A 23,542-nucleotide genomic window follows, 5' to 3' on the forward strand; every position below is an offset into this window, starting at 1 on the left:
ACAGCCTATAAGTAGGAGGTCAGAGAACTGGCAGTGTGGTGCCAAGACAACAACCTTTCCCTCAATGTGAGCAAGACTAAGGAGCTGATCGTGGACTACAGGAAAAGGCGGGGTATGTGAATTGGAGTGGGTCCGAACAGGCCCCCATTAACGTCAACGGGGCTGTAGTGGAGCGGGTCGAGAGTTTCAAGTTCCTTGGTGTCCACATCACCAACAAACTATCATGGCCCAAACACACCAAGACAGTCGTGAAGAGGGCACGACAATGCCTTTTCCCCCTCAGGAGACTGAAAAGATTTGGCATGGGTCCCCAGATCCTCAAAAGGTTCTACAGCTGCACCATCGAGAGCATCCTGACCGGTTGCATCACCACCTGGTATGGCAACTGCTCAACATCTGACCATAAGGAGCAACAGAGGGTAGTACGAATGGCCCAGTACATCACTGGGGCCAAGCTTCCTGCCATCCAGGACCTATATAACAGGCGGTGTCAGAGGAAAGCCCATGAAATTGTCAGAGACTCCAGTCACCCAAGTTCTAGACTGTTTTCTCTGCTACCACACGGAAAGCGGTACCGGAGCGCCAAGTCTAGGACCAAGAGGCTCCTCAACAGCTTCTAACCCCAAGCCATAAGACTGCTGAACAATTAATAAAATCGTAACCGAACAATTTACATTGACCCCCCCTCCCTTTTGTACACTGCTGCTACTCGCTGTTTATTATCTATGCATAGTCACTTCACCCTCACCTACATGTACAAATTACCTCAACTAACCTGTACCTCCGCACACTGATTCGGTACCGGTGTCCCATGTATTGAACCTCATTATTGTTATTCTTATTGTGTTACTTTTTCATTATTACTTTTTTATTTTAGTCTCCTTTGTAATATCTTCTTGAACTGCACTGTTGGTTAAGGGCGTGTTAGTAAGCATTTCACGGTAAGGTCTACACTTGTTGTATTTGGTGCATGTGACAAATAAAGTTTGAGTTGATTGGATTTGATAATGATCCCCTCTCTATATAATACAGTCTCTCCTTAAACTGAACATCTCTCTCCCCATATACTGTCCTCTCCCCTTCTCTCTGACAATGAATCAAAGACATCTGGGCAATATTACATACACACACTGTACACACATGCACACGTACACACCTGGCACTGACACCATACATAATACACACACCACAGACACTGAGCAAGCCACAACAAGTTTAACACTTCTAGCATATTACAAATGCATCTTGATTTTCCAGACCTGTGTGTATGTGTGTGTGTGTGTGTGTGTGTGTGTGTGTGTGTGTGTGTGTGTGTGTGTGTGTGTGTGTGTGTGTGTGTGTGTGTGTGTGTGTGTGTGTGTGTGTGTGTGTGTATGTGCGTGTTTGTGTGTGTGTGATGCTGAACTTGCTGAGCCTAGCCTTCTGTATCACTGAGTGATCTGAGGATTCCGCTGTTAGAACACTGGGGCAGTGCCCAGCCTGAATAGAACACAGTTGGACCAATCGCGCATGGTCAGTACTCCACTGGCCAATCAGACGTGACCAGCACTCACAGGCTTTCATCAAGGGGTCCTTCTCTCAAGGTCAGCTGACGCTAACACTGCCTCCCCTCTCCTCACTTCACTCCGCCCCATCTCCTCTCCCCCTCTGCTTCTGTGCCTTCAGAGAAAGGCATCAACAGAATTGATCTGATTTTTTGCTAAGCTTGATTCAATAACAGAGAGTGATATGAAAGCCAAATCAATTAGAGCTGTTAACAGGAGAGTGTGTGTCACAGCGCCAAGCCAACTCATGGTGAGGAACACAGCACATGGACATATGGAGGGAGGGGATCTATAGACCGGGGTGTGAAGGCGATACCACAGTACATTCATCAAATCCACATGTCCTGTGGGAAACAGAATGTCAGTGCTGTGTGATTGTTTGTGTGAATGTGTGAACATATGTGAGTGTTGCGTTCTGCATATGTATCTGTGTGTGTGTGTGTGTGTGTGTGTGTGTGTGTGTGTGTGTGTGTGTGTGTGTGTGTGTGTGTGTGTGTGTGTCTGTGTGTGTGTGTGTTCATGTATGAAAGAGAGAAGCACTTCTATCTCAGTCTCAGATCGGTGTGATTTCTGCAGTGCAAAGCTGTCACCATGGAAACCAGAGAGGGAGAGGGAGCAAGAGAGGGAGAGAGAGAGGCAGAGGGAGAGAGAGAGGCAGAGGGAGTGAGAGAGGCAGAGGGAGGGAGAAATGGAGAGAGAGAGGCAGAGGGAGAGCGAGGGAGAGAGAAGGAGAGAGAGAGGGAGAGAGAGAGGCAGAGAGAAGAGAGAGAGAGAGGGAGAGAGAGAGGCAGAGGGAGAGAGAGAGGCAGAGGGAGAGAGAGAAGGAGAGAGAGACGGAGAGGCAGAGGGAGAATGAGAGAGAGAGAGGCAGAGAGGCAGAGGGAGAGAGAGAGGCAGAGGGAAAGAGAGAGGCAGAGGGAAAGAGAGAGGCAGAGGGAGAGGGAGGGAGGGAGGCAAGAGAAGGAGAGAGAGATGCGCATTTGCAGTCCTGCTCTTGAATGATACACTGGCAGAATAGGCCTGTAGATCTGGAGCACATAAAATAACTAACCTCTGTACAGACAGGAGCAAACCTGAGTGGATGAAAGCCTGTAACTGAGTGTGAATGAGGGTGTGTGTGTGAGAGAAAGATTCATGTCATGAAGAATCCCGCTGGTTGAATCAATGTTGTATCCACATAATTTTAACCCAAACGTAAGGGCATTTTGTCTTTTTTTCACCCAACTTTTAACCTAAATCTAACGAGATGGTGACATTTGTTGTTGATTTCAGTTTGAATTCATGTTATTTGATCACTCAATCAAATCAAAACTAGATGTTGAACTGACATCTATGCCCAGTGGGATGTGTCCCAGAGTCCCTCCATGACATGTTCTATCTCTCGCTCTCTCCTTTTCTCTCTGTCTCTGTCTCTTTGACACCAGAGTGCATGTCAATCTCTCCCTGTCTCATATATCGATTGCATTGCTTTTAGACGTACATTTGAACCTGAACAGTATCTCCTGTTTACATGTAGACCTAATCAAATCTCTAAGCTCACTGTAGCCTGGGGAGAGCAGTATGCAAGACTATTGAGGAGCACATGTCAGGGGGATCACACACACACACACACACACTCCAAGCCTACAAGGATAAGCATGGCTATAATTACATGTGAGGACACCGAGGTCCTAATAATAATAAAAATATATATTTTGTATTACGGGTCAACATTTAAATATTACTCCCAGTGTTGATCAAAGCTCAGAATGCTTATATTCTTTATCTGACTCGGTTCTATTCATACCTGCCTCTTTGGGAACGAGTGGAATCATGAACAGTGGTTTGTTCCTTACAATGCATAGGGAAAGTATTCAGACCCCTTGACTTTTTCCACATTCATTTTTGTTACGTTACAGCCTTTTTCTAAAATTCATGAAATAGTTTTTCTCCCCTCATTAATCTACACACAATACCCCATAACGACAAAGTAAAAACAGGACTTTTGAAATGCTTGGAAATGTATAAAAAATTTAAAACTGAAATATCACATTTACATAAGTATTTAGACCCTTCACTTAGTACTTTATTGAAGAACCTTTGGGGGCGATTACAGCCTCGAGTCTTCTTGGGTATGACGCTACAAGCTTGGCACACCTGTATTTGGGGAGTTTCACCCATTCTTCTCTGCAGATCCTCTCAAACTCTGTCAGGTTGGATGGGGAGCGTCGCTGCACAGCTATTTTCAGGTCTCTCCAGAGATGTTCAATCAGGTTCAAGTCCGGGCTCTGGCTGGGTCACTCAAGGACATTCAGAGACTTGTCCCGAAGCCACTCCTGCATTGTCTTGGCTGTGTGCTTAGGGTCATTATCCTGTTGGAAGGTGAACCTTCGCCCCAGTCTGAGGTCCTGAGTGCTCTGGAGCAGGTTTTCATCAAGGATCTCTCTGTACTTTGCTCCGTTCATCTTTACCCCAATCCTGACTAGTCTCCCAGTCCCTGCCCCTGAAAAACATCCCACAGCATGATGCTGCCACCACCATGCTCACCGTAGAGTTGGTGCCAGATTCCCTCCAGACGTGATGCTTGGCGTTCAGGTCAAAGAGTTCAATATTGGCTTCATCAGACCAGATAATCTTGTTCCTCATGGTCTGAGAGTCCTGTAGGGGCCTTTTGGCAAACTCCAAGCGGGCTGTCATGTGCCTTTTACTAAGGGGTGGCTTCTGTCTGGCCACTCTACCATAAAGGCCTGAATGGTGGAGTGCTGCAGAGATAGTTGTCCTTCTGGAAGGTTTTCCCATCTCCACAGAGGAACTCTGGAGCTCTGTCAGAGTGACCATCGGGTTCTTGGTCACCACTCTGACCAAGGCCTTTCTCCCCCGATTGCTCAGTTTGGCCAGGCTGCCACCTCTAGGAAGAGTCTTGGTGGTTCCAAACTTCCTGTGTTCTTGGGGACCTTCAATGCTGCAGAAATGTTTTGGTACCCTTCCCCAGATCTGTGCCTCGACACAATTCTGTCTCAGAGCTCTACGGACAATTCCTTCGACCTCATGGCTTGATTTTTGCTCTGACATGCACTGTCAACTGTGGGACCTTATATAGACAGGTGTGTGCCTTTTCTAATATGTCCAATCAATTGAATTTACCACAGGTGGAATCCAATCAAGTTGTTGAAACATCTCAAGGATGATCAATGGAAACGGGATGCACCTGGGCTCAATTTCGAGTCTCATAGCAAAGGGTCTGAATACTTATGTAAATAAGGTATTTCTGTTTTTTATTTTTAATAAATTTGCAAACATTTCTTAAAACCTGTTTTCGCTTTGTCATTATGGGGTATTGTGTGTAGACTTATGGAAAACATTATTATTTTAAAAATTTAGAATAAGGCAGTAACGTAACAAAATGTGGAAAAAGTCAAGGGGTCTGAATACTTTCCTAATGCACTATATGTTATCCTGCATCTCCTGGATTTGCCTTTTTAGAAGCACATTCACCACTCTCTCAAACGGTTAACACCGCACTCTCGCGTCGCAGTCCGAGGGCCTGAGACATGAAACGAACTACCTCAGCTCGCAGTCGGCTTTCAAAGTGGAACTGACAGCGTTTTAACTACAAACTTTCTAAGAGGTTTTAAAAATAGGTTGTATTTGACTCAATGTTCCATCACGTACACTAAGGCATTGTTGACAGAATAGATGGATGCAGTTCAATACATGATTAATATAATTCACCAATACATTTCTTGGTAGACCAAAAACTATTGCTATCAGGTTGTAAATCACAGCTGGCCTGGTACATTGTTTGCTGCCTCCATTCAGGATGCACTGTTTCAGTTTCAAAGACTCAATATTCTGGACAAAAACGGACGAACGTAACTAAGGCTGGGAATATCAATACAATCAGACTAGCAAGGGCAATGATTACAAGTCAGTTATAACGTGGCTAATAGGCTAGCATAAAAACACGGAGCCTAACGTTAGCTAGATAGCTAGCTGCTAGGAGGATGTAATTTCATGCCATTGGAGGAGTGGGTGAGGGACTGATTTTTTCCCCTCATATAGTTTTTCGGTGGCTATACACAGCGAAAGATGCAGGTGTCATTTGGTTAGCTAGCAAGAACTTGAACAACTTTTATCCAGTTAGCATATCTCTTGCATTCGCACATTCACTCTCATATAAACAGCCTAACCAGCTCTGCTACGGCGAGTAAAATGTTCAGAGTGAGGTGTTCTTTAATTTGTATCTGGAAGTAGCTAGCTAGCAAGCTAGCCAACTTTAGCCAGTTAGCTTGTGTGCTTGGTTGGGACAAGCATGTATCGGCAGGCAAGCTGCAGAAGGACTAGTCAGATACAATTCCCCATCAATGTTGACGGCTAACTAGCTGAAACAGTTTGAGGGGGTATATCTAATGTTCCTTCGTTAGATTTTAGTTCATCTTGCTCTGGCTAGCATTAGTTGTTGATCTTGTTGTTGTTTATATGCATACTAAGGAATAGAGAGCCTACATTTCCATGGTTGTTTGATCAATAGGACTGTAAAGTTCTCAAATGTAAGAAGACCCCGTGTTCTTTACATATTAGCAGAAATCCATTCAGGTGTATTTTGTGGCTTTTGGCGAATGGGTTCTAATGATCTAAATTCGTGCTGTTGTAACTGCCTGTAAACACACAGTCCAGTTCAAAGTGAATGATGGCAGGCTCGTGTGGCAAATGGCTTGTTTGTATAAAGGCCTACTGTAGCTCTGATTGGCTATAGCGCATTAGGTCTGTGTAGACTCCAGTCTTGGACCAGATATAGAAATAACACATATGGGATCATGTAGTAACCAAAAAAGGGTTAAACAAATCAAAATATATTTTAGATTTTAGATTCTTCAAAGTAGCCACATTTTGCCTTGATGACTGCTTTGCACACTCTTGGCATTCTCTTAACCAGCTTCACCTGGAATGCTTTTCCAACAGTCTTGAAGGAGTTCCCACATATGCTGAGCATGAGTTGGCTGCTTTTCCTTCACTCTGTGGTCCAACTTATCCCAAACCATCTCAATTGGGTTGAGGTCAGGTGATTGTGGAGGCCAGGTCATCTGATGCAGCACTCCATCACTCTCCTTCTTGGTCAAATAGCCCTTACACAGCCTAGAGGTGTGTTTTTGGTCATTGTCCTGTTGAAAAACACAAACCAGATGGGATGGTGTATCACTGCAGAATGCTGTGGTAGCCTTGCTGGTTAAGTGTGCCTTGAATTATAAACAAATCACTGACAGTGTCACCAGCAAAGCACCACCACACCATCACACCTTCTGCTCCATGCTTCACGGTGGAACCACACATGCAGAGATAATCCGTTCACCTAGCGTCTCACAAAGGTTGGAACCAGAAATCTCAAATTTGGACTCATCAGACTAAAAGACAGATTTCCACCGGTCTAATGTCCATTGCTCGTGTTTCTTGGCCCAAGCAAGTCTCTTCTCAAATCAAATCAAATGTTATTTGTCACATACACATGGTTAGCAGATGTTAATGCGAGTGTAATGAAATGCTTGTGCTTCTAGTTCCGACAGCTTCTAGTTCTTAATGGTGTCCTTTAGTAGTGGTTTCTTTGCAGCAATTCAACCTCTGAACAGTTGATGTTGAGATGTGTCTGTTACATATTTGGGCTGCAATCTGAGGTGCAGTTATTCTAAAGAATTTATCCTCTGCAGCAGAGGTAATTCTGGGTCTCCCATTCCTGTGGCGGTCCTCATGAGAGCAAGTTTCATCATAGAGCTTGATGGTTTTTGCAACTGCACTTGAAGAAACTTTCAAAGTTCTTGACATTTTCCGGATTCACTGACCTTCATTTCTTAAAGTAATGATGGACTGTGATTTATCTTTTCTTGTTTGAGCTGTTCTTGCCATAATATGGATGGTCTTGGTATTTTACCAAATAGGGCTATCTTCCGTATACCCACACTACTTTGTCACAACACAACTGATTGGCTCAAATGCATTAAGAAGGAAAGAATTTCTGCAAATTAACTTTTAACATGGCACACCTGTTAATGGAAGTACATTCCAGGGTACTACCTCATGAAGCTGGTTGAGAGAATGCCAAGACTGTGCAAATCTGTCATCAAGGCAAATGGTGGCTACTTTCAAGAATCTCAAATATTGCCACGATGGTATGAAGAGATTCGGGAGACAGGCGCAGTAATGTGTAATAGGGTTTTTTATTCATCCCAAATTACGGCGTGCCGTGCAAAGCCACGGGGACGAAGACCAAACAAACACGTAACAAAAACACAGGGTTGAAACCCAAACAAAAGAGCGAGGAGTACACTGAATAAGTAACACATGCACACGATGATTAACACACGGGACGAGACCCGTAATCATCTACGCAATCCACAAGGGCATGAAAGCCCAAAACACACAGCACAGGTACTCACACGCACCAACGGACATTGTGAAAATAATCGACCCCCCAATGGAAACCAAAGGGCACATATATACAAATACAATCAGTGGGAATAGGGGACAGGTGTGCGCAATGAAAGTTCCGGAGGGATCCGTGACAAATATAAAATACATTTTGATTTGTTTAACACTTTTTTGGTTACTACATGATTCCATATGTGTTATTTCATAGTTTTGATGTCTTCACTATTATTCTACAATGTAGAAAATAGTAAAAATAAAGAAAGACCCTGGAATGAGTAGGTGTGTCCAAACTTTTGACTGGTACTGTATGTTTTTATTTGGTTTTATTTACTGCAGTCTCTATTAATTGTACAAACGCACGACCACTTTCCCACTCTACATTGCTATAGAATTTTGACAAATTCCTTCCTATACGTAAAACCCAAACATTCTACGAATTTATAAAAACGTGAAAATGACAGTATCTAAATGCTCCTTTGTCAGATTTTTTTTTTTAAATGTCAGATTTTTCCTGGGGGTGTCTTTTTATGTGATTTCCTGTTGCTAAAATGCTGTCAGTTCCACTTTAAAACTGACCCGCGACTCCTGCCATGTCTACAGACAACCCCCAAACAAACAAAAAATGACTTTCGGAGAATGAGTGCACAACTGGTAAATAGTCGCTTATAGATAGGCTATGTCAGTCAGTCAGGTGTCTCGATGCCGGCAGAAACGTATATTTCAGTAACGTTGAAGGTCTCTGGTTAGTATTACTTAGCCAGCTAGAAAGATGAAGTAAGATGCTAACGTTAAACAGAGCCAAACTCAGCAGGAGCTAAAAATATGCTTCTAAGTTCTCACAATAACTGTGCTTTACAGAGAGTAGGCTACTGAGTAGGCTAGTGATGTGGTGCTCAGTGGCGAGGCTGAGGCTTGCTGTAGTGCATGCAAGAGGAAGCAGAGGAAGCAGAGGAAGAGGAGGACACATAGAGAGAGAGGAAACAAGCAGAGGAAGAGGAGGACACATAGAGAGAGAGGAAACAAGCAGAGGAAGCAGAGGAAGAGGAGGACACATAGAGAGAGAGGAAACAAGCAGAGGAAGCAGAGGAAGAGGAGGACACATAGAGAGAGAGGAAACAAGCAGAGGAAGCAGAGGAAGAGGACACATAGAGAGAGAGGAAACAAGCAGAGGAAGAGGAGGACACATAGAGAGAGAGGAAACAAGCAGAGGAAGAGGAGGACACATAGAGAGAGAGGAAACAAGCAGAGGAAGAGGAGGACACATAGAGAGAGAGGAAACAAGCCGAGGAAGAGGAGGACACATAGAGAGAGAGGAAACAAGCAGAGAGAGAGCTTAGTACAGTTGTTCCCAAACTTAGAAAATGTTGACTAATCTTAACAGACAAGTGAGGAACTTAAAGAAGATATGTTTCAATATGAACATCTCCACATGGCCTATCTTCCCTATAGGTGTACATTCAAATCTTATCAACATGCAAACAATATAGTTCTAAAAATGTCCCACGTTTTGGTTACGTCGCTGATGCTACATGTCAGTGTGAATCATTTCTCATATTTCCCTCCTTTCAGGGGTATAACATTATAAAGCTAATAGGCTATGTGTTTGTAGATGGACTAAGGTGAATGAACCTACAGCAGCCAAGTTGATCATGTCTGGGGTCATTTTTGCTTGATTTTGCTGTTTTTTTCTTGTATAGAAATGCAGTAAATGATCTTCCGGACCTCATTACAACTCAAACCCTGGTTACAGTCCCGAGGATAAGCTACTGTACAAGATTCACTCACTGTCCTCCTAATATGGAAAGCCTGTTGTGTGAGAAAGGAGAACAGGGAGTGTGGGATTGAGGGAACGGAAAGTGGAGGAAGAGAGAAGGAGACAGATTTTGTCGGGTATTGGGGAGGTAGGGAGAGGTGAGAGAGGGTTAGACAGAAATAGAGAGAGAAAGAGATTGATAGTATGTGTGTGAGAGAGAGGAAGGAATAGAGGATGTGTGTAAAAGAGAGAGGGGAAGATAGGTAGAAACAGGGGGATATGGAAGAAGAGAGAGGGAGAGAGCGAAAGAGAGAGGAAAAGCGAGAGAGGATGAGCAGAGTTAGTGATTAATAGTTGATGAAGCGCTTGCGGGCAGAGCGGTGGGGAAAAGCTATTCTCTCCCTCCTCTCCCTTCTCTACCCCTCTCGCTCCCTCTTTCCCCCCTCCTGACAGGGTTCTGAGTCGTGTGCAAGCCATGCTACCACCTCTCCCTCCCCGACTACCTCTCCTCCTTCCATCTATCTACCTCTCTCTCTCTCTTACACTCTCTCTTGCTCTCTAACCTCCACACCTCACTTTCTCTCTGTCACCTCTCACTCATTGCTCCCTCCATCCCCCTCGATCACCTCTCCCCCTCTCTTTCATATTTATCTATCCCCTCATTTCAGAGACACACTTCTCACTGCGGGGTTCTAAATCTTCTAAACCTGCATAACAGACAGTTTTCTACTGATTAGAGGATTGAGGCATTGATTCCATACATCTTCTGTGAAGAGGTAGAGATTCTAAAAGAGAAAGAGAGATAGAGAGAGAAACAGAGAAAGATAATCTCCCATACTTCCTCGGAGAGAGAGAGCGAGAGACAGAGAAACACAGAGAAACAGAGACAGAAAGGGGTGTGGCAACCATCCTTGAGCATGGGATGGATGGATGCATGGCTGAGGAGGGGGACACGAAGGTACATTGCCTTTACAAATACAATCATCTGCTCTTCTCATGGTCCTTCTAAAAAGCCTTGTGACTTGGTTCAGTTTGCACTGAGAGACAGGAAAGGATGAGTGCTGTTACATTATTCGCAAACGCACTGGGAGGTCTGGAATGATGTCCACACACACACACACACACACACACACACACACACACACACACACACACACACACACACACACACACACACACACGCACACGCACACACCCCCCCCCCCCCCCCCCCCCACACACACACACACTCAAAGCAGGAGCAGTGCTTGTACAGCTTACCTGAATGTGTCTGATACAACACACATCTGTAGCGGTAGCAGGTGGCTGATGGGAGAACCATGTTCACACCAATCCTGATAGGATTCTAATAGCCAGGTCTTAGAAGTGATTATACCACATACATGCACATCCTCAACGCAGACCTCAGATGACCTCTAGGCATCTAGACACACACACACACACACACACGTGCCCAAGCATGTGCACACGCACAGTAACTGTAATCAAGGAACAGCAGAACAGTTTGATGTTTCTAGACCACAAATGACAGTAACACTGGTCTGTATGTAGCAGACGTGAGTTGGTCATGGTCACGTGACTAGGTAGCCCCTCCTGCGATCTTCAAAACCAGTGTCAGCCCTCGGACCCAAGAGGGAATATCCTCTTGGTCTAATGGTCTAAGACGTTGGTTGCTCTTGTGGGAGACCCAGGTTCATATCCCGCGTTCCTACGTGTTACATATACATCCTGCTTACAGAAGGACACACTTACACTCAAACCTCAGTCAGTGTGCATAATTTATACAAGCCCCAGAAGTCTCTGCTAAAGACAGCATGCTGATGCATTTGCAGCAGAGCAGCAGTTCTGTGGTATATGTGAGGCCGTAGCTGAGATATAACGCTGCTCTATAGGGACAGAGAGAGAGAGAGACTTGTGTAGATAGTCAGAGCACTGGAGCCTGACTCTCTGTACATCTGGGACTTTGCATAGATGAGGTTCCAGTGGTGAGTCGAGTCTGTCTGTGTCACTGTTGAGTCATGGAATTGTGGTCTTTGATGGCAGCATCTGAGTAGCAGATTACCTACAATACTGTCATCCCTCTCTCAGCAAGCAGAGTTGACACTAAACCAAATAACAAGTATAGCACTTTAGCTGCAGACAGGGAATGGTGCAACCATACAGAAACACACAGCTGACAGAGACAAACACTCCAAGCATCATGTTGTCTTCTCTCTATTATGAGCACTGATAGGTGAAAATGGTGGATAGGTTTCACCTGCATCACTTTCACCTATCAAGGCCTTTCAGATTAGTGGTCATGGGGGCAATGAGAACGAGTTGAGGAAAGATTGTTTATTTTCTCATCATGGATTCTACTCAGAGGTTAGGCACACTATACACTGTCCATGGTGCTGAAATGTTGTCAGGAAGATCTTAATGTTAGCCTTGGCTAGAGACCAGGGGCGGCATGTGTCAAGCATCTCAGAAAAGGAGTGCTGATCTAGGATCAGGTATTTCCTGTACATGGAATCTTATTAATCGTGATATAAAAGATTAAACTGATCTTAAATCAGCACTCCTACTCTAAGATGCTTGATACATATGGGCCCTGATCATACCGGTGTTGTTTCATCATGCCAAAGGTGATGAGCTGAGCAAAGAAAGCTTCAGTTCTCCAGAATATTTGGACACATCCAGAGAATTTGTCACAGAGAATAGCAGATAATGTAACTGATGGTTTAAAGAGGCAATAGGCCACTGTCTTACTCTTATCATGCACGACAACAAATAAAACAGACTGAGAATGGATGGATGCTATTCAGAGGTCAGAGAATATGAGCTGTCCACGGTGCTGAAACATTGTCATGCCTCTGATCTTTAGTGAAGGGCCCTAAGGGACCAAATATCCACCACCTGATCTAACAGCACCGACCGGTTAGGACTAGCTGGTTGGTCCCCCTATTTCCTGTCACATGGTGTCAGTCTCCATGCTGTTTGAGAGCTACTGTCATCTGAATTAATACTGATGGCTATTTGAAATTAAACGGTGTCATATTCTGTCAGATTCACTCCATATTCTCTCTCTCGCTTTCTCTCACTCTCTCTTTATCTCACTCTCTCTCTCTCTCTCTCTCTCTCTCTAATACCTTGTCACCCCATTCTCAGACATGGAATATTTCACACACACACACACACACACACACACACACACACACACACACACACACACACACACACACACACACACACACACACACACACACACACACACACACACACACACACACACACACACACACACACACACACAATGAGGCTTTTGTACAGCATCTATGCTCCATCTTTTGACTCCACATAGCCAAGCAGGCCAATATCTTATCAACATGCACACTATGGATGGTATATCATTTTCATATGGATGGATTGTCCATTTCAAATCAAAGTGCTTTATACATGATAATCGTCTCACTCGTCACCAAGTATAGCCTATTCTACATCACTCTTACCTATATCCTAATGTACTACAGTCTCTAGGACATCTGTCTCACACATCCATGCATGGTCTGATGTGCTCGAAAAAATGCACCGTCTTGGTTGTGTCACCAGGACATGGAGAATTGAACCGTGTCAATCATCACCTATAAGCACCCACAAGGAGGCCGGAGACTCCTTATATCACCGGGGCATTAGCGTGCGGCCCTAAAGCGTCCAATAAAAGCTAAACTTACCGCAGTCCTCACACAACACGCTCTCCACATCCTTCTTCAGGTCCGTTCCGCTGGCATCCAGCGGAGCAAACGATGCCTTGAATACTAAAGGCTCGCCTGTTGGGTCCATGAAAAATATATATCTGTGGTTCTCCTCCACAGTGGTGCACGGGGCCTCGGAACTGAAGTCTCCGACAGTCACGAGCTGCTCCCGCTCGAGCCCGCCGCTGTTCACGGGCCACACGTCCAGCACTTTGACATTTACACTGTAAGGCTCCCGAGAGACGTTTTCCGGTGAGGAGCGCACCTCGCCCTCGATGACCACGGCAGATCGATACGCCTGGTCCTGGAGGGAATTGAGACTCGGGGCGTAACAGGCAAAGGAGACCCCGATGACCAGCATGGAGAAATGCACCGGATCAAGCCTCATGCCGTCGGCCGTGGCTCGGTTGCTGCAGTGCTGGGGCGGCTAAGGGGCGCGGATGACGGAGCGGGGTTGAAGTGGGAGACTGCGAATAGGCTCCGATAGCAGGGCAGAGCGGCAGACCTTGTATAAGTGTCCATGCCATCTGTGTCTGCCGCTTTCCCCATAAACTTTCAGATGGGGACACACCAGCCTAAGAAGCGGAAACAGCCCGGTTCTGCATGGTTAAAAATGTGGTTGCTGCATTCTCCTTCAACACAATTTTTTTCTACTGAAACGCAAACCAAGACTCGTAAATTACCCTCTACTCGAAACCAGAGGTTCTGCATGAAGCCTCTACAGTCTATCCTCTCTCTCCAACAAATGTCATCGCATGGGTGGGCGCATTGCCTTTCTATAACAGAAAATGATTGTTAGATTCCGCACACAGAAAAAAAAGCATAAATACACAGACAGACACACACAAGGTCGGGCTTCTTGATCCACCTTCAGAAGTGTAGAAAAATCGAATTCCTTTTCGGTAAAACGGAGACTACAGAAGACAGCGGTTATCTGGTTATCCAGTTAGGCGATGCAACAGCGCAATCCCTCCAGCCGCGTCCCTTGCACCCCTCAAACGCGAACGGCTTACGTGAGCAAACATCACCTGCTCCGCCACTGGCGTCGGCTGCCACTTCCTGCGCAAACACTAATGACCGGAGCCGCGCGCCCAACACACTGGCCCAACACCCCTCAGACCACTGACAACAGGTCAGAGAAACCGCCCGAAGTCAGAACCATGGACGACCATTATAGCAGCAGCATATGGTTCGGTTGCGGTTCGGTTTAAAATGATGGGATCAACCAAACCCAACACTTAGAAGAGTGCGTACTGAACTACAGGGCTGGCTATTCAGAGACAAGGCTACACTGCGGCTAGTGCGATGACTAACGCTGCGAAAATGTCTCAATGGTTCCAGTAGTAGCCTATAGCACGACAACCTGTAAATTGGAGACCTCTCTTTCTGTCAAATGACCAAACCACTGGTTACGATGCAGCTAGCGCCAAACAGGTAACCCTCACGGAACGATGCCCAACAACGGCTTCACCTATTAGAAAGGCACTGGGTTCTGCGGGCATGTTCATGCAGGGCAGGAGATTTCTGCACCGAGAGAAAATTAATCATGTGTGTGGTGGTGGCCGAGTGGCTCAGCGTGTGGCCACATGTGAGAATATCGATTAGGCCAACCAGCATCGAAGTAATACGGAAGCCACATGTGCCAAAAGGATACTCGTTATCTTTGTACAGGATAGGTGGATGCCTTTAAAATATGTTGTTCTCTTCTCAAACCCTTAACAGTGTGACGAAAGCTTGGTCATACACAGCATACACAGCTTCACAGTGGTGGCTCACAAGTTATTCTCCTCCCTCTACCGTTCCATCCCTCCCTCCTTCTCCCCCCCAATCAATCAGTCACTTAATTCATTCAAGATTCCCCCACTCGCCCGTTCAGAGCGCGAGCTAGCCGTCCTTGCTTAGAGGTCAGAGAATTTGCGCTGAAAAAGCGTCAGAAAGATGTCGGTATCAGTCACTGGAAGAGAAGTGGTTTTAATATGGGGATTTCTGAGCATACTAAGGATATGTGACTCATTCTACCTCATCTTACAGTTCACTTAATAGACTAAATATTATTTTAGTTATTCATAAAAATATATTTTATTTTTGAAGCTCAATTTTTATTCTCAATCAAATCACTCCTTCAACACTCCAAACATATGAGTCTATTCTCTCATGAAAAGACAAATACACCTTGATCAGTTAATTCGACTTTTATATGTCATTTTATCCACCTAGCTGTATTATGTTTAAATGCAAGGGTGATTAAGAAGAGATTATGTATATCAATAAAATACACGTTTGCATTATCTGTCTCTGCTCGGTTGTTATCTGTCTCTGCTCAGTGTTTCATTCGAGGAATGTGCTAGATGCTACAGATGCAGGCAAAACACCCGTTTCTCTCATGACAGATGATGACCAGTGGAAGTATAGTATAGGCAATTTTGTGCAAAATTATGATTTCATATTACTAATAGGAAATACAAATGAGGGACATTATAATGATGCATTGCATCATAACACATTGTGAAGAGCTTCAATTTAGTTGCAACGTTACTGAATTATGTGCAGCTGCTACACAGACACTAGACGCAAACGTGTATCTCTTGAATACCCCCTCTCAGAACAGCACGTAATATGAACTACAGTAGGCTGCTTTCGTTTCCTTTCTAAAGCGTAGCGCTCTCGCGATATCGTCGGTGTGGTTGACAGGCAGTCGAGGTTGCAGCAGGCTGAGGGAGACGGTGGAAGGTAAGCAGGAGGCAGCATCATGGCGGACAGAGACAGTGGCAGTGACCACGGAGGGCTGGCCACAGGCCCCGGCTCCCTGCCTCCGGGCGCGATGGGCGCCGCCGCAAGACTGCAACACGACACCGAGGAGCTCGCGTCAAAGCGAGTCGACATCCAGAATAAGCGCTTCTACCTAGACGTGAAGCAGAATGCAAAAGGCCGCTTCCTAAAGATAGCCGAGGTCGGAGCTGGGGGAAATAAGAGCCGCCTCACTCTCTCTATGTCAGTGGCAGTGGAGTTCCGTGACTATCTCGGGGACTTCATCGAACATTACGCCCAGCTGGGCCCGAGCAACCCGGATATAGTGCAGGATGAGCCCCGGCGTGCCCTCAAGAGCGAATTTCTAGTGCGAGAGAATCGCAAATATTACATGGATCTGAAAGAGAACCAGAGGGGGCGGTTCCTAAGGATCCGTCAGACCGTTAATCGGGGGCCCGGATTGGGAAGTGCACAAGGCCAAACCATCGCGCTTCCAGCGCAGGGACTTATCGAGTTCCGTGACGCTTTGGCCAAACTCATCGATGATTACGGTGTGGACGAGGAACCGGCAGAACTACCCGAAGGCACTTCCTTGACTGTTGACAACAAACGCTTTTTCTTCGACGTGGGTTCTAACAAGTACGGAGTGTTCATGCGGGTCAGCGAGGTGAAGCCTACCTACCGGAACTCCATCACTGTTCCGTGCAAAGTGTGGTCCAAATTCGGCAACACGTTCTGTAAATATGCCGAGGAGATGAGAAAGATCCAGGAGCGGAGTAGAGAGAAACGGGCCTCCGAACTCCTACCGGAGGGCCAACATGGTGACGACGGGGACGATGATTGACGGATTACCGGCTTGAGCAGAAATAAATAACAACAAACAACCGACTTTATAATCAGACTTTTACTGTAAAATATAAAGAGAGAATTCCAAGGGAACCACCCCACACACAACCTTCACAGTCAGACTGGCAGTAGCCTACTGTCTCGTCGTTCATTGCTGGATGTCACCCACTTACCAACCATTTTAACAGTAAGCCGCTGCTATCAATAACTTGTTTGAACTGTAAAATATGAACTGTTTCCTACTTGATTTAAATGACAATGAACAGAGTGTTTATTGCTCTAACAAACAACCCGATTTTGCACACGTCCAAGCTATTTCGAAAAGGTTTCCAAAGTGCAAAACGAAAAAAACGTAAATTGGAAATTACGAAGATCTCCATGTAAACCAACATTTGACATCAGCACAAATATATATATATATATATATATATATATGATAAATTACTTTACCAAACCAATATCTGAAATCAGTTGTAGTTTATTAATATAAGGTACGCAGGAAATAAAAAGTAAAGCGCTATCTACTAACGTGTACTGCAGAACGCAACGCAGACTGAAAAAATAGACACTTCTGCCAATATGCGTAGGCCTAAATATCTTTTTAAAAGGCATTTGGGAAAGTTATAGTGTTTAATTTCATCGAAAATGTAGTTATGAAAAGCGTTTCTATCATGTCATAGGCCTACATTATGGAGTCTTTTATGAGGAGAGCAGAGTTGATATAGGCCTAAACGGGATAAAAGCATCTTTACTATTGAATATCAACCCTTTTGCACCATGTCCATTCAAATTTGGAACAATGGTTAGATAAAAAATGTGCTAACTTAGATATACTAATTATGATTTTGTGAATCAGCTGTATTTAAATCCTAAAATGCCCACGTTTTCTGTGGGCGAGTTTTCTTTTTCGGGGGGAGGGTGGGATGGGGCACAAAAACCAGATGCTCAACCGGTGATGGCAGCGCGAGACGCGTAAAAAGACGCATCAGCGCGCGGCTACATGCATGCTGAGCCGCGAGAGCGCATCCTCTCTGACGTCAGAACAACCTGGTGCCTTATACACTCCACTCGTTTACGTGCTTCACATTGTGGTCGATGTTAATGATATCTCTCTCGACCACTGTATGTTTTCATTTGTGAGTTCTGTACTGTTTGCTGTATGGCTATTGGTCAACACTAACAAGCCAAACCAGAGAGGCCCTTTTCTGTAGCCTGTCTCCCTCCACAGGCAGGAGAGCAGAGAATGGCCCCTAGAACAGCAACAGCAGCAGGACTTCTAATGTGAGCATGGATAGTCATCAGAGATGTGGGGTTGTGTCTGTCCACCTCTTGCACCATGTAAAATGTAACTGGACGTATACAGTAGTCAGTCAGTGGGGATGAGATGGAGACGGATGATGGATGGATGCCCTAAGAGCCCCTTGTGAGGTTTTTCTGGATGTAGGCCAAAAGGCCAAGGCAGTATCTTTCTAAGGTGCTACAGCTCCAATATAATCCAAACTAGACCGGGCTTGCTGGTCTAATTTGTCACTGCATTATTTGATTTCTCAACGTTACTCTCCATATGTTGTCAGAGCAGCAGTCTCCCCCTACACAGGGTGATGACAGACAGTGAGGACATTACTTTATAGTGTGCAATATTGTACGTGCCAATCGTGGCATTGTATGTTGTATAGACAAAAAAAAGGCAAATATATATGTGATTGATATTTGAAAAGCATGAGGCTGAATTCTGCATTGTTACAGAAATGTGAAGTCTTTCTCTGCATTTAAGTGAAAAGGTTTCAAACTAGTGTGAGATTTCCCATCACTTTCATATACAGTAACCCACTGTTTTTCAGTGAGTGTAGGCACGTTTCTGCTGTTTCTCTTTCCACAGAATCACTACAGTGACATAAGCTTTCTGATTTGTAGGGGGGATAAGCGATCTCCTCATCTTCAGGTCAGTGTTAGAAGCACAGTCCTGCCCCTTCTGAGTGTCTTATAATTTAATTGAGTAGTATCATGAAACTTTTTAGTTTTACTGGGATAAATTATCCCAAGTCAGAAGGAGAAAAGTTAAATGAAAATGACACGATGTCAACAAATTGATGTGGTGACGGAAGGGGTTGCCCTGACGATGAAGAGACCAACCATTCTTCCTGGGGTGAAGACAGAATCATTTTGACAGTTACCCAGCATTCCTTGCTCTCAGTCCACCAGTAAACAATGCCATAGAGGATTTCTTTAAGCGTTGATTAACAATCAGTCAGCTAGGTTAACCATCAGTAGCTGGATTTAGAGCATCACAGGGTGGCTTGGATTAGTTTAGGTGATCTAAACCTACTGCACTGTACTGTACTGCCATCAGGCCGGCTGGCGTGATGTTGAGGACAGACTGAGCAGCAGTAGGTAGGTCTGCTATAATTCCACCAGCCATTTGGATTCGGTCAGAGTTACAACTGTAAGAAAGAGGCCTCGAGATGCATGGGTCCCTATGTGGGGCCCCATATAGGACCCCTATTAAATGGCCCTTTACTAGGCTAGCATTAAAGCTTCATGGGTTTCTCTCCTCTTTTGGAGAGAAACCCATGACACTGCCTAACACTGCCCTAGAATTTCAGAGAGATCTTTTACATAGCAGGTAAACTGCGGATTTGACTCAGTTGTGCTCTACACATATAAATAACATTTTGAAGCCAGAATTCAGTCAAACCTCCACTACTGCTGTGAAAGACCAAATACTATTCCTACACAGTAAATGCTTGATTGAATTTAGGCTTTAAATGCGAGACATTAAGCCTGGAAATTCAATACACCATTTTCACAACTCTCTTACTGGCCAGCCCTAGAGAGACGAAGGCTATAGTCAATCAGATCAAGTGTTAACTGGCCATAGCCAACACCCGCATAGCTGATGTTTTGGCGGTGTCCGAAGTGGAACTGCGTTGTAGCTGTCAAATCGGTGAGCAGCTGCTCTTGAGATCATTGTCATGAAGCCACACCCGTCCCACTCGCGTTAGAAGTTTAGAACGAGAAAGTGTAGGCTATATAGAAATAATGAAGTTCAAATTGAAAATCATTTAACATTTAATGAGGATTTCTATCAGCTTAATTGAGCTGTAGATTACATCTCACATTCCAGTGTTTGAACTTGTAAATATGACTCCATGGGATTTCTCTTAATGCGACTTCGTGCTGCCAATAGCAATGTGCGCTTTAGGTATGATGCCGGGAGCCACTTGTGGATTTGACAGCTCTAACGCGGTTCCACCTCCGACACTTCAAAATATCAGCTATGTGGATGTCGGCTAAAGCGGATCCGATTTAATGGGGCCATAATTCTAACTCATTCAGCTCACGTTTTACGTTTGTATGCCTCGCTCTGTAAAACGCACATAAAAAATAAATAAAAATTAAACAAAAGTGATTATTTTTTTGTCAGTTCACAAGGTGCTACTGGGTCCGTTCTGGTTCCGGAGTGGCATGGTTCTGTGTAATAGATTCTAGAACACTGCCTATTTTAAAGGATCAACACAGTGTTGGGTCAGAACCAACTGCCACGGTTTAGAGCTGATGATTTCGCCATGTTGCTCACATTGCAGTTAATCAATGGGGCACAAAATGGACGCCAGGTGTTTTTGTTCCATAATCAAAACCTGCAGTGGGTTGATTGTAACTGTGCAGCAGCATGGCTAGTTCAGTTCAGTGTAACATTGGTGGTGGTGATGGTGCTTGTGCTGTTTGCATTAGAGAGAGATGTCTTAGAATTGATTAACTATTAGAGGTGCTTTGTTCTTCTTATTTGTACTAGTTCTTAATGGTGGGAATGTGTGTTTTGATCTAAACAACAGCTGCATGACCATGGTAACAACCTCTACCAGTCCCTTTAGAGGTGTGGTCTTCTGGAATCTCTCCCACTACAATTTCAACTTCCATTCATTCTACGAAGCTGTTTAAAGATCCATTAAATTTAGTTTCAGTGTTCTATTGTCGCTATGACGTTTCTCTGGTCCTTCAAGTTCAGACCAATCACTCACAGACAACGTCTATAATGTGCAAGGCCAATCACAATCTTGTTTGTGAAGCCAACAGTCACCTTGACCATTACTAGCTCAGCACACATTCTGTTTTGCACATACCAATGCAGAGTCCTTCATGTATGCAGACTGTATAGGCTACTGTTATGTACAGGGACGAGACATTGGGAAAAGGATCTATAAAAGTCAATGGGGAGGAAGAGGGTCAATGCACAATGAACATATCCCATGTCACCGTATGGTCTAACTACCCTTTATCAACCCTATATGATATGTTGCACCTTTCAAAATATTTTATCTGTGGTGTGTGTGTGTGTATATGATGATCCTTGTTTCAGAAAAATATAACATATAAACAGGAAAAGCATATTGCTGTTTTTTTCTTTTGTATTTTATACTTACAGAAAGCATTGAATAAAATGGATAAATACTTGCACTTTAGATATATTAAGAAAATAAAAAAAAATCGGCATATTATTTTTGATAGGGATCTCACATTCAGAGAGTATAAATTACTTTCCAGGCTTTGTGACATTGCTGGACAGAGATGTATCAAGTTCTTCTACTTATTGAAGTATATTTTGTCTGTGTTTCAGAAGGTTTACTAAAGTAAATTGCATGATAAAGTAGTGTTACACCAATATTGATATTTTTTAGTTGGTATAAAGGTCTGAAAACTGTGATGTACCATGTTTAACTTTCCCCCCATACATTCTAGAGTAGTTCTTACTGATTTATGGCCTTTCCTGACTACATGACGATGGTGCTTAATTTGGCTTTGAAAAATCTGCTCATCCTACATTTGACATCATCATAACTTGTATCTTACTGTACTTCATTACTTTGTTTATGTACTTTCACTACCTTATTAAATTTTAGTTGATGGCAAAACGTGTGCTGTTTTGTACGTTGTTGTTTTAATGTTGGAAAAGCCTTTGTCGTCTGAAAATGACTAATTGCAATAAACAGGCATTCCTCATGCTCTTGTGTCTTTACAGAGTGTCTGACTAAAAGTTCCACAGATTTTTTTAAATTCATAATGGTCCAAATAACTTACATTTAGAAGTACTGGTGGTGGCACCAATAGGCCTACCTGCTGGTGAAACCTGAAGTTCGCTAGAAGAGTCGTCAAGCACTTTTCAAGGTGATGGCGATTTGCGACATTGGTGCTGTCCATTGCGCTGAAGTAGGCCTATTTGTGCCGTTTTGAGGACGTGTTGTTGATGCGGAAAGTTGGCGCTGTCAAAGGTGCTGAAGCATGGATACTGTTCACGTCGTATTGACAAGAACAGACGGGTTGGCTGACATCACGGAAATAATGTGCACGCATCGATGGGGCCGGAATCCGTGCTTTGTTATGACTTTGAACGGTCAGATAGCTAGCAACAATGACAAGAGGTTGCCATGTAGGGAATCGTAGGTGGCTCTTTTCTGCTAGTTTTATCTTGTTCTTAATACCATGTCTTGTTTTGACTGATTTAATGTCAATGCTAATATGGCAACAACAACAAAAAATCACTAGCTAGCTAACCAACAACTGTTACGATGTATTTGAGAGACAATCAAATCACATGCTTCGTAAACAACAGGTGTAGACTAACAGTAAAATGCTTACTTACGAGCCATTCCCAACAAAAAATAGAAAAATAATAACACAAGGAATAAATACACAATGAGTAATGATAACTTGACTATATACATAGAGTACCAGTACCGAGTCGATGTGTTGGGGTCCGAGGTAATTGAGGTAGATATGTACATATAGGTAGAGGTAAAATGTCTAGGCAACAAGATAGATAATAAGCAGTAGCAGCAGTGTATTTGATGAATTGAAAGTTGGTGCAAAAGGGAGTCAATGCAGATTGTCTAGGTAGCTATTTGGTTAACTATTTAGCAGCCTTATGGCTTGGGGGTAGAAGCTGTGCAGGGTCTTGTTGGTTCCAGACTTGGTGCATCGGTACCGCTTGGCGAGCGGTAGCAGAGAGAACAGTCTATGACTTGCGTGGCTGGACTTTTTTATGGCCTTCCTCTGACACTGCCTGGTATAGAAGTCCTTGATGGCAGGGAACTCGTCCCCGGTGATGTACTGGACCGTATGCACTACCCTCTATAGCGCCTTGCAGTCGGATGCCAAGCAGTTGCCATACCAAGCGGTGATGCAGCCAGTCAAGATGCTCTCAATGGTGCAGTTGTAGAACTTCTTGAGGATCTGAGGGCCCATGTCAAATCTTTTCAGCCTCCTGAGGGGGAAGAGGCGTTGTCGTGCCCTCTTCACGACTGTGTTGGTGTGTGTGGATCATGTTCCTTGTGGACACTGAGGAACTCAAATTTCTCGACCCGCTCCACTACATCCCCATCAATGTGGATGGGGGCGTGCTCGGCCCTCTGTTTCCTGTACTGCACGATCAGCTCCTTTGTCTTGCTGATGTTGAGGTTGTCCTGGCACCACACTGCCAGGTCACTGACCTTCTCCCCATAGGCTGTCTCATCCTCGTTGGTGAT

General features: G+C 44.4%; 2 protein-coding genes across 2 annotated transcripts in view; one reads left to right on the forward strand and one right to left on the reverse strand.

The window, feature by feature from the left end:
* The window catches only part of nrg2b (neuregulin 2b), a 51,789-nt gene extending 37,337 nt beyond the window's left edge, over positions 1–14,452 (reverse strand). Inside the window, exons 1-2 of the mRNA XM_038992480.1 lie at positions 14,441–14,452; positions 13,407–13,854 (exon numbers count right to left, since the gene is read on the reverse strand). Coding sequence (XP_038848408.1) covers positions 13,407–13,854; positions 14,441–14,452 — 460 coding nt within the window. The remainder of the gene's footprint in view (positions 1–13,406; positions 13,855–14,440) is intronic.
* Positions 14,453–16,115: 1,663 nt separating this feature from the next.
* LOC120047959 (transcriptional activator protein Pur-alpha-like) lies at positions 16,116–22,021 on the forward strand. Its single transcript, XM_038993592.1, has one exon. The coding sequence runs from the start codon at positions 16,177–16,179 to the stop codon at positions 17,017–17,019; it is 843 nt and encodes a 280-aa protein (XP_038849520.1). The 5' UTR covers positions 16,116–16,176; the 3' UTR covers positions 17,020–22,021.
* Positions 22,022–23,542: the final 1,521 nt, after the last annotated feature.

This window comes from Salvelinus namaycush, chromosome 5 (genome assembly GCF_016432855.1).
Source record: "Salvelinus namaycush isolate Seneca chromosome 5, SaNama_1.0, whole genome shotgun sequence".
Taxonomy (NCBI): domain Eukaryota; kingdom Metazoa; phylum Chordata; class Actinopteri; order Salmoniformes; family Salmonidae; genus Salvelinus; species Salvelinus namaycush.

Bases quoted from the DNA above. Each gene is read 5' to 3' on its own strand.
- LOC120047959 (XM_038993592.1), top strand. From the start codon at position 16,177: ATGGCGGACAGAGACAGTGGCAGTGACCACGGAGGGCTGGCCACAGGC.